Here is a 12088-nt window from a genome sequence, read left to right as displayed (position 1 = left end):
GACCACAAAAGGTCCCAAGGACTTCTCCAGCCGCTTCCTGTGCCTCATCGCCCCTGGTCCCATATCGGCCTGGATTTCGTCACGGGCCTCCCGCCGTCCCAGGGCAACACCACCATCTTCACGATAGTGGACCGATTCTCCAAGGCGGCCCACTTCGTGGCCCTCCCGAAGCTCCCAACAGCCCAGGAGACAGCAGACCTCCTGGTTCACCACGTCGTCCGTCTGCATGGGATACCCACTGACATCGTCTCTGATCGTGGTCCCCCGTTCTCCTCACATGTCTGGAGGAGCTTCTGCTGGGAACTGGGGGCCACTGTGAGCCTCTCGTCCGGGTATCACCCGCAGACCAATGGACAGGCAGAACGGGCCAATCAGGAATTGGAGCAAGCCCTGCGCTGTGTGACGTCCGCACACCCGACGGCCTGGAGTGAACATCTGGCCTGGATCGAGTATGCGCATAACAGCCAGGTGTCCTCTGCCACCCGCCTCTCCCCATTTGAGGTGTGTTTGGGGTATCAGCCCCCGTTGTTTCCCGTGGTGGAGGGAGAGGTCGGTGTGCCCTCGGTCCAGGCCCACCTGCGGAAGTACTGTCGGGTGTGGCGCTCCACCCATTCTGCCTTGTTGAAGACCCGGACGAGGGCGAAGACCCATGCAGACCGCCGGCGATCCCCGGCCCCTGCTTACCAGCCCGGGCAGGAGGTGTGGCTATCCACGAAGGACATCCCCCTCCAGGTGGACTCCCCGAAACTCAAGGACAGATATATCGGACCATACAAGATCCTCAAAGTCCTCAGTCCTGCCGCAGTGAAGCTCCAACTCCCGGCTTCACTGCGGATCCACCCGGTCTTTCATGTTTCAAGGATCAAACCTCACCACACCTCACCCCTCTGTGCTCCCGGACCGGCGCCGCCTCCTGCTCGGATCATCGACGGGGAGCCGGCTTGGACGGTGCACCGGCTCCTGGACGTCCGTCGGATGGGCCGGGGGTTCCAGTATTTGGTGGACTGGGAGGGGTATGGACCCGAAGAATGCTCCTGGGTGAAGAGGAGCTTCATCCTGGATCCGGCCCTCCTGGCCAACTTCTACCACCGTCACCCGAACAAGCCTGGTCGGGCGCCAGGAGGCGCCCGTTGAGGGGGGAGTCCTGTTGTGTGGGCCGCCAGAAGAGGAGGTACTGCTGGCCCACCACCAGAGGGCGCCCTGCCTGAAGTGCGGGCTTCAGGCACGAGAGGGCGCTGCCGCCACGGACACAGCCGGGGGTGACAGCTGTCACTCATTATCTCTTGACAGCTGTCACCCATCTACTCTACATCATCTCACTCCATAAAACCCAGACGTCATCTCCACCTCATCGCCGAGATATCGTACTTCTATGGAGGTGGCATTCCCACCGTTGTTGTTACGGGGTGTTCACACACCCACACTTGACTGTCTTTGCTCTTCGCCAGCAGTACCAGATCCGACAGTCGGGGACGGTGATCACCTGGGAATTCGGGACTTGGCAGCTCCAGTATTCACCAGGTTCGGTGGCGGCGGAAATCGTGTGGTTCCAGCTCTTCTCGGGACAGACGTCTTCTATCCTCGAGCCTGCCCACACGTCACCTTTGTGGATTGACTGTTATCAGATACTGAGATTGTTTGTATATTCGTTGTGCACCTTCACAACATTAAATTGTTACTTTTTGGCTCATCTATTGACTGTTCATTTGCGCCCCCTGTTGTGGGTCCGTGTCACTACACTTTCACAACAACTTAGATAGGACAAGGGGTAGCATGGAATAAGCATATCTTCCTACTCTCTTTCAAACACATTATGTTGACATTGTTGTTTTGTTTTGGGTTTTTTCTTCTTTTTTTGTGATTTGTTGCTTTTCTATATTTGTTGTTTTTTTTTGTTTGTTTGTTTGTTTTTATGTCCAAAATAAAACTTTCAATCAATCAGTGGTATAATGACTCCTGATCATCTTGTTCCAAGTCAGTATCACCTGCACAACTGGTCACCGTAGTCCTTAATAATTTACATTTTGCAGGTTGATTACGAAGGACTTACACTCACCGGCCACTTTATTAGGCACACCTTGCTAGTACTGGTTTGGACTCCCTTTAGCTTTCAGAACAGCCTAAATTCTTCATGGCACAGATTAAATAAAGTGTTGGAAACATTCCTCACAGATGTTGGTCCATGCTGACATGAGGCATCATACAGTCGCCCATTCAACCAGTCTGCTCGTTCTCCTCTGACCTCAACAAGCCAGTTTCATCCACACAACTGCTGCTCACTGGACATCTTCTCTCTTTTGCACCGTTTTCTGTAAACCCTAGAGATGTTGGTGTGTGAACATCCCAGTAGATCAGCAGTTGCTGAAATACTCAGACCAGCCCGTCTGGCACCAACGACCACTCCAAGTTCAATGTCACTTAAATCCTCAGTGTGTGTGTCGGGGGGCATATATACACATGCTACGATCGTTAGCATCTGATTATGAGTTTTGCATTTTTACCTTTTTTAGTTTGGGGAGGAGCTGCAGAGGCGGGCCTGGACTGTGGGCGAGCAGGGGGCTTTTGGCCTGGGGGAAGAGGAATCCCACTGGGGACTCTCTGCATCTGCAAAAGTAATCGACAAAGCAATCAGTACAGCAACAGTATATTTCAGTGCTTATTTCACGTTTACTGAAAAGTAAAATACATTTGCTCTCACTCCAAACAGAGTTAAATAAACTCTATCATAGTGTGAAATCAACTCCATTATTAGAGTGAAACAACTCTATTTAACAAGTTTATTTGAGACCAAATGAAGAGTTCAGATGCAAAACCCAGTAAGTACTTTTTTTTTTTTCAAATGGAGAAAAATGCAGTTGAAAATGGAGATTTAAAGGAAACCCGATGTGGAAATGCACTGACTTTCATCAATAAAATGAAAACAGTTTGTTCAAATTCTTTCATATTTTGCACACTGATGGTCCCTTTGACAGCCAAGTACATGTTGGCCTCAACTAAAAATTTATGGTTTTGGAGATACTGGGTTCAGGGCTGTATATAGGAATGTGAAAGGGGGTGTTCAAATCCTTGAGTTCGGGGTCCAGTGGGCCGCAGGGCCCCCGGTGGGGTCAAGGGGCAATGCCCTCGTGGGGGGCTCAGGGGGGCGAAGCCCCTAAGCAGAAGCTTTTTGAGGATTTCGAGGGGTAAAAAGCTACATAAATTTCATTTGAAACCCAAAATGTATCATTTTAGGAAATACATTTTTATATACAAATAGTCCTTGCTTGGGATTGCATCAGTTGCCATAAGAACCACCCAGGAAGAACCAAGATAACATTAATGCAAACTTTATACCTGCCTGTCGGTTGCGAATGATGCAACCGACAGGCATGAAAAAACTCACGCATGCGCACGAAGGTTCAAGCTTGGCTGATGCAAGCGCACATGATTCAAATCCATATAGTTTTTGCAAAAAATAAAAAGGTCGGATAGTTTTCTAACAGACCTCATATTTAGCAGTAAAATATTTGCGTTTACATTATGAATATGTACGTATATGTACGTTATGTATTACAATAGCAGTATTTAATTTGGCGACCTTGTTTAACTCGCAAAATTCGCATAATAAATCCCACGCGAATATTTGCACCTTTACAGTATTTGCAACAGGAAGGAGAAGTTCCCTTTATTTCTCAGCTTATACATACAAACATGTTTTTACAAACCAGACAAGTGTAATTGTGTGTCTACATGGGTATTTACAAGCCTACTAATCTGTTTGATATCAGAGGAGGATAGGGACCAGGGAGCAAAAACTCTCAACCCCCATGGGAAAAGTTTATCTAGCAGTTTCCCCTTTCATCACTTAAGGGATTACTCTGGCAGAGGAAACTGAAACTTGAGGGTGTGTGATAATAGCTGTGTAACAGTTAGTGCTTGTTGCTTATTATCAATGAAAATACATAACGTTGATATCCAGATCAGAAAAAATCAGCAGAATTCTGAACCCCCTCTATATACGGGCATGGGTTTTGCATCTGAACTCTTCAAATGTACTCATGCCAGAGTCTATTTTGCACTGCATTTTTTTTTCCACCTGAGAAGATCTTTTGCTGCTTCGTCTCTGCAGTAAAATAGAAATCAAACTGTGCTCAGCACGAGTGCAGCTTTAAACAATCTGTTATTGACGTTGATGAACCATCGCAGCCAAAGTATAAAAAACGTGGTGTCACGTAGAGAAGAACCTTACATTGTCTTTTTTGCGTTTTGACGTCTTGACATCCGCCGGATCGAGCAGGGACATCGGCAGAAGTCCTCTCTGAAAAACAAACAACAGGATAATAACTGCATTAATAAAACAGTGCCATATATTTATGTGAGTTCAATGGCATGACTTTGAGGAAACCCCACTTTAATACCTGATATGTGTTTGTACAGTAATTAAGTTCATGTAACTCAAACTTTGAAAAAGTTATAGTCACTCATTTCTATTAATTAAACTGACTCAAAATGAATTGTTGTCATAACAACTCAGTTCCTTTAAGTGCATTTAAAGTTTTGGTGCATTTAAGTGTTGGTGATGTATTTCCAGTGCATTCTATTCACTCATTTTAATTGAGTTGATGTAACGGAGGCCAGCAGGTGTCGCTGTGCACATATGTAGTTAGTAAACCTCACTCCCAACAGCTCAAAAGAATTCTCTGGTCACAAGGCCAGAGCTCTGGGTTTTAGCCTTCTGGTTAGAGAGTTCGGCTTCCATGCCGGAGATCGTGAGTTTGCGTCCTGACGGGAGCAAATGGATGGAGTCTTAACAACACAATGCAGAGTGCAGCTGCTACATTTATATCATTATGAAAAACTGCAAGTTCTGTTCATGGGCTATATTACACTCAACAAAAATATAAACGCAACACTTTTGGTTTTGCTCCCATTTTGTATGAGATGAACTCAAAGATCTAAAACTTTTTCCACATACACAATATCACCATTTCCCTCAAATATTGTTCACAAACCAGTCGAAATCTGTGATAGTGAGCACTTCTCCTTTGCTGAGATAATCCATCCCACCTCACAGGTGTGCCATATCAAGATGCTGATTAGACACCATGATTAGTGCACAGGTGTGCCTTAGACTGCCCACAATAAAAGGCCACTCTGAAAGGTGCAGTTTTATCACACAGCACAATGCCACAGATGTCGCAAGATTTGGGGGAGCGTGCAATTGGCATGCTGACAGCAGGAATGTCAACCAGAGTTGTTGCTTGTGTATTGAATGTTCATTTCTCTACCATAAGCCATCTCCAAAGGCGTTTCAGAGAATTTGGCAGTACATCCAACCAGCCTCACAACCGCAGACCACGTGTAACCACACCAGCCCAGGACCTCCACATCCAGCATGTTCACCTCCAAGATCGTCTGAGACCAGCCACTCAGACAGCTGCTGGAACAATCAGTTTGCATAACCAAAGAATTTCTGCACAAACTGTCAGAAACCGTCTCAGGGAAGCTCATCTGCATGCTCGTCGTCCTCATCGGGGTCTCCACCTGACTCCAGTTCGTCGTCGTAACCGATTTGAGTGGGCAAATGCTCACATTCACTGGTGTTTGGCACGTTGGAGAGGTGTTCTCTTCACAGATGATGCGAAGGAGATGCGTTGCACTGCATGAGGCAAATGGTGGTCACACCAGATACTGACTGGTATCCCCCCCAATAAAACAAAACTGCACCTTTCAGAGTGGCCTTTTATTGTGGGCAGTCTAAGGCACACCTGTGCACTAATCATGGTGTCTAATCAGCATCTTGATATGGCACACCTGTGAGGTGGGATGGATTATCTCAGCAAAGGAGAAGTGCTCACTATCACAGATTTAGACTGGTTTGTGAACAATATTTGAGGGAAATGGTGATATTGTGTATGTGGAAAAAGTTTTAGATCGTTGAGTTCATCTCATACAAAATGGAAGCAAAACCAAAAGTGTTGCGTTTATATATTTAACATTTTTCATTCTGTTGTAGTCCTTTTAGATTTTTTGTTGTTGTTGTTGTTGTTTGTTTGTTTGTTTGTTTTGTTTTTTTAGAAAGCAGATTATTGTCAACAAGTAAACCAAAGAATGCATAAAAAAAAAATTAATCCAAAATGTAATGCAAAATTTTTTAGGCAGAAATTGATTTGTCACTTTGTTCTTGAAAAACATAAACTAGATGTTTTTGATGTTGACTAGATGAACTAGAAGTTTAATTCATTCTAAATTAAGTTACTAAAACTTTAACAATTATATTTTTGAAAATTATTTTATTTAAGTTGGCAGACTCAAATGGTTTCAGGCAATCGGTTTTCAAGTGGTTTGAGTTCAACTAACTCAGAGTTTTACAGTGCACTAATTACCTTAAAATATTTAAGTTTAATTACCTCAAATGACGCAACCTTCAAAACCTGTTGCTTGTTAGTGCAAAAAACTGATAATTTGTGTTAAATTAACTTAAATGCACATACTAATGTAATTTCTGATAAAGAATCTTCAATCTGTGCTACTTGTATTTCAATGACTTTCTGGTTTGTGACCTGCTTCAACAACTTATCCACTTATGTTACTTTGTTATACTGTGTCAGACAAAGATGGTACATCTGCTGGAATCACCTAACATCATCAGCTACATGCACTTGTGTAAAGAACCTATGCTTCTGGACAATAATACTTATAATCAGACATAACAATAATAATAATAATTTCATTGGTTCAACCCCCAAGTACCTCAAGATTTGACAGCATTCTAGACATGAAAATGTATCCAGGAGTGAGCTTATTATTTACGGGGCTACTGGACCATCGGATCCTGTTGATTTGTAAATAATGTTACAGTACCGAGAACTGATAAAGTTACTCACTTGGGTCATGAAGATATTTTAATTTAACTGCTGATAAATGTGTGGCAGATTTTAATTGTCAGTATAATTTTTTTTTAAATGCTAATGCCATCATCAGGAATGAGTTGTTTCACAAGTATTCTACTTTATTTTATGGTGGATAAATTCTTCGTTTGTGACCACATATAGGCGAGTCAGATCACATATAGGTGAGTCAGATTGCATATAGGCAAGTCAGATCGCATATAGGCGAGTCAGACAGCATATAGGCAAGTCAGACAGCATATAGGCGAGTCAGATCACATATAGGCAAGTCAGACAGCATATAGGCAAGTCAGATCGCATATAGGCAAGTCAGACAGCATATAGGCAAGTCAGATCGCATATAGGCAAGTCAGATCGCATATAGGCAAGTCAGATCGCATATAGGCAAGTCAGACAGCATATAGGCGAGTCAGATCACATATAGGCAAGTCAGACAGCATATAGGCAAGTCAGATCGCATATAGGCGAGTCAGACAGCATATAGGAGAGTCAGATCGCATATAGGCGAGACAGACCGCATATAGGCGAGTCAGATCGCATATAGGTGAGTTAGACCACATATAGGTGAGTCAGATCGCATATAGGCAAGTCAGACCGCATATAGGCAAGTCAGATATAGGCAAGTCAGATCACATATAGGCGAGTCATACAGGCGAGTCAGACCAGATATAGGTGAGTCAGACCAGATATAGGCGAGTCAGACCGCATACAGGCGAGTCAGACCAGATATAGGCGAGTCAGCCCAGATATAGGTGAGTCATACAGGCAAGTCAGACCAGATATAGGTGAGTCAGACCAGATATAGGCGAGTCATACAGGCGAGTCAGATCACATATAGGTGAGTCAGACAGCATATAGGCGAGTCAGATCGCATATAGGCGAGTCAGACAGCATATAGGCGAGTCAGATCGCATATAGACAAGTCAGACAGCATATAGGCAAGTCAGATCGCATATAGGCAAGTCAGACAGCATATAGGCGAGTCAGACAGCATATAGGCGAGTCAGACAGCATATAGGCAAGTCAGATCGCATATAGGCAAGTCAGACAGCATATAGGCAAGTCAGATCGCATATAGGCAAGTCAGACAGCATATAGGCGAGTCAGACAGCATATAGGCAAGTCAGACAGCATATAGGCAAGTCAGATCGCATATAGGCAAGTCAGACAGCATATAGGCGAGTCAGACAGCATATAGGCGAGTCAGACAGCATATAGGCAAGTCAGATCGCATATAGGCGAGTCAGACAGCATATAGGCGAGTCAGACAGCATATAGGCAAGTCAGACAGCATATAGGCGAGTCAGACAGCATATAGGCGAGTCAGACAGCATATAGGCGAGTCAGACAGCATATAGGCGAGTCAGATCACATATAGGCAAGTCAGACAGCATATAGGCAAGTCAGATCGCATATAGGCAAGTCAGACAGCATATAGGCGAGTCAGATCACATATAGGCAAGTCAGACAGCATATAGGCAAGTCAGATCGCATATAGGCGAGTCAGACAGCATATAGGCGAGTCAGATCACATATAGGCAAGTCAGACAGCATATAGGCAAGTCAGATCGCATATAGGCAAGTCAGACAGCATATAGGCGAGTCAGATCACATATAGGCAAGTCAGACAGCATATAGGCAAGTCAGATCGCATATAGGCAAGTCAGATCGCATATAGGCAAGTCAGACAGCATATAGGCGAGTCAGATCGCATATAGGCAAGTCAGACAGCATATAGGCAAGTCAGATCGCATATAGGCGAGTCAGACAGCATATAGGAGAGTCAGATCGCATATAGGCGAGTCAGACCGCATATAGGCGAGTCAGATCGCATATAGGTGAGTTAGACCACATATAGGTGAGTCAGATCGCATATAGGCAAGTCAGACCGCATATAGGCAAGTCAGATCGCATATAGGCAAGTCAGATCACATATAGGCGAGTCATACAGGTGAGTCAGACCAGATATAGGTGAGTCAGACCAGATATAGGCGAGTCAGACCGCATACAGGCGAGTCAGACCAGATATAGGCGAGTCAGCCCAGATATAGGTGAGTCATACAGGCAAGTCAGACCAGATATAGGTGAGTCAGACCAGATATAGGCGAGTCATACAGGCGAGTCAGATCACATATAGGTGAGTCAGACAGCATATAGGCGAGTCAGATCGCATATAGGCGAGTCAGACAGCATATAGGTGAGTCAGATCGCATATAGACAAGTCAGACAGCATATAGGCAAGTCAGATCGCATATAGGCGAGTCAGATCGCATATAGGTGAGTCAGATCGCATATAGGTGAGTCAGACCGCATATAGGCGAGTCAGATCGCATACAGGCAAGTCAGACTGCATAGAGGCAAGTCAGATCGCATATAGGCGAGTTAGACAGCATATAGGCGAGTCAGATCGCATATAGGCGAGTCAGACAGCATATAGGCGAGTCAGATCGCATATAGGCGAATCAGACCGCATATAGGCGAATCAGACGGCATATAGGCGAGTCAGATCGCATATAGGCGAGTCAGACCGCATATAGGCGAGTCAGATCACATATAGGCAAGTCAGACAGCATATAGGCAAGTCAGATCGCATATAGGCGAGTCAGATCACATATAGGCGAGTCAGATCGCATATAGGCAAGTCAGATCGCATATAGGCAAGTCAGATCACATATAGGCGAGTCAGACAGCATATAGGCAAGTCAGATCGCATATACGCGAGTCAGATCGCATATAGGCCAGTCAGACAGCATATAGGCAAGTCAGATCGCATATAGGCAAGTCAGATCGCATATAGGCGAGTCAGACAGCATATAGGCAAGTCAGATCGCATATAGGCGAGTCAGACAGCATATAGGTGAGTCAGATCGCATATAGGCGAGTCAGATCGCATATAGGCAAGTCAGATCACTTATAGGCGAGTCAGACAGCATATAGGTGAGTCAGATCGTATATAGGCGAGTCAGCCCAGATATAGGTGAGTCATACAGGCAAGTCAGACCAGATATAGGTGAGTCAGACCAGATATAGGCGAGTCATACAGGCGAGTCAGATCACATATAGGTGAGTCAGACAGCATATAGGCGAGTCAGATCGCATATAGGCGAGTCAGACAGCATATAGGTGAGTCAGATCGCATATAGACAAGTCAGACAGCATATAGGCAAGTCAGATCGCATATAGGCAAGTCAGACAGCATATAGGCGAGTCAGACAGCATATAGGCGAGTCAGACAGCATATAGGCAAGTCAGATCGCATATAGGCAAGTCAGACAGCATATAGGCAAGTCAGATCGCATATAGGCAAGTCAGACAGCATATAGGCGAGTCAGACAGCATATAGGCAAGTCAGACAGCATATAGGCAAGTCAGATCGCATATAGGCAAGTCAGACAGCATATAGGCGAGTCAGACAGCATATAGGCGAGTCAGACAGCATATAGGCGAGTCAGATCGCATATAGGCGAGTCAGACAGCATATAGGCGAGTCAGACAGCATATAGGCAAGTCAGACAGCATATAGGCGAGTCAGACAGCATATAGGCGAGTCAGACAGCATATAGGCGAGTCAGATCACATATAGGCAAGTCAGACAGCATATAGGCAAGTCAGATCGCATATAGGCAAGTCAGACAGCATATAGGCGAGTCAGATCACATATAGGCAAGTCAGACAGCATATAGGCAAGTCAGATCGCATATAGGCGAGTCAGACAGCATATAGGCGAGTCAGATCACATATAGGCAAGTCAGACAGCATATAGGCAAGTCAGATCGCATATAGGCAAGTCAGACAGCATATAGGCGAGTCAGATCACATATAGGCAAGTCAGACAGCATATAGGCAAGTCAGATCGCATATAGGCAAGTCAGATCGCATATAGGCAAGTCAGATCGCATATAGGCAAGTCAGACAGCATATAGGCGAGTCAGATCACATATAGGCAAGTCAGACAGCATATAGGCAAGTCAGATCGCATATAGGCGAGTCAGACAGCATATAGGAGAGTCAGATCGCATATAGGCGAGACAGACCGCATATAGGCGAGTCAGATCGCATATAGGTGAGTTAGACCACATATAGGTGAGTCAGATCGCATATAGGCAAGTCAGACCGCATATAGGCAAGTCAGATATAGGCAAGTCAGATCACATATAGGCGAGTCATACAGGCGAGTCAGACCAGATATAGGTGAGTCAGACCAGATATAGGCGAGTCAGACCGCATACAGGCGAGTCAGACCAGATATAGGCGAGTCAGCCCAGATATAGGTGAGTCATACAGGCAAGTCAGACCAGATATAGGTGAGTCAGACCAGATATAGGCGAGTCATACAGGCGAGTCAGATCACATATAGGTGAGTCAGACAGCATATAGGCGAGTCAGATCGCATATAGGCGAGTCAGACAGCATATAGGCGAGTCAGATCGCATATAGACAAGTCAGACAGCATATAGGCAAGTCAGATCGCATATAGGCGAGTCAGATCGCATATAGGCGAGTCAGATCGCATATAGGCGAGTCAGACAGCATATAGGCGAGTCAGATCGCATATAGGCAAGTCAGACTGCATAGAGGCAAGTCAGATCGCATATAGGCGAGTCAGACAGCATATAGGCGAGTCAGATCGCATATAGGCGAGTCAGACAGCATATAGGCGAGTCAGATCGCATATAGGCGAATCAGACCGCATATAGGCGAGTCAGACGGCATATAGGCGAGTCAGACCACATATAGGCGAGTCAGACCGCATATAGGCGAGTCAGATCACATATAGGCAAGTCAGACAGCATATAGGCAAGTCAGATCGCATATAGGCGAGTCAGATCACATATAGGCGAGTCAGATCGCATATAGGCAAGTCAGATCGCATATAGGCGAGTCAGACAGCATATAGGCAAGTCAGATCGCATATAGGCGAGTCAGATCGCATATAGGCAAGTCAGACAGCATATAGGCAAGTCAGATCGCATATAGGCAAGTCAGATCGCATATAGGCGAGTCAGACAGCATATAGGCAAGTCAGATCGCATATAGGCGAGTCAGACAGCATATAGGCGAGTCAGATCGCATATAGGCGAGTCAGATCGCATATAGGCAAGTCAGATCACTTATAGGCGAGTCAGACAGCATATAGGTGAGTCAGATCGTATATAGGCGAGTCAGCCCAGATATAGGTGAGTCATACAGGCAAGTCA

General features: G+C 45.4%; 1 protein-coding gene across 2 annotated transcripts in view; it reads right to left on the bottom strand.

Annotated features, from left to right (window-relative positions):
- Positions 1-12088, bottom strand: part of noxa1 (NADPH oxidase activator 1) — a 68271-nt gene that overhangs the window by 29966 nt on the left and 26217 nt on the right. Inside the window, exons 10-11 of one of the 2 annotated variants that reach the window (XM_034171325.1) lie at positions 4229-4297; positions 2502-2604 (exon numbers count right to left, since the gene is read on the bottom strand). In XM_034171325.1, coding sequence (XP_034027216.1) covers positions 2502-2604; positions 4229-4297 — 172 coding nt within the window. The remainder of the gene's footprint in view (positions 1-2501; positions 2605-4228; positions 4298-12088) is intronic. The other variant, XM_034171326.1, reaches the window with a different exon arrangement.

The sequence above is a fragment of the Thalassophryne amazonica genome, chromosome 5 (genome assembly GCF_902500255.1).
Source record: "Thalassophryne amazonica chromosome 5, fThaAma1.1, whole genome shotgun sequence".
NCBI lineage: Eukaryota > Metazoa > Chordata > Actinopteri > Batrachoidiformes > Batrachoididae > Thalassophryne > Thalassophryne amazonica.
This window is presented reverse-complemented; position numbering and strand designations above follow the sequence as displayed.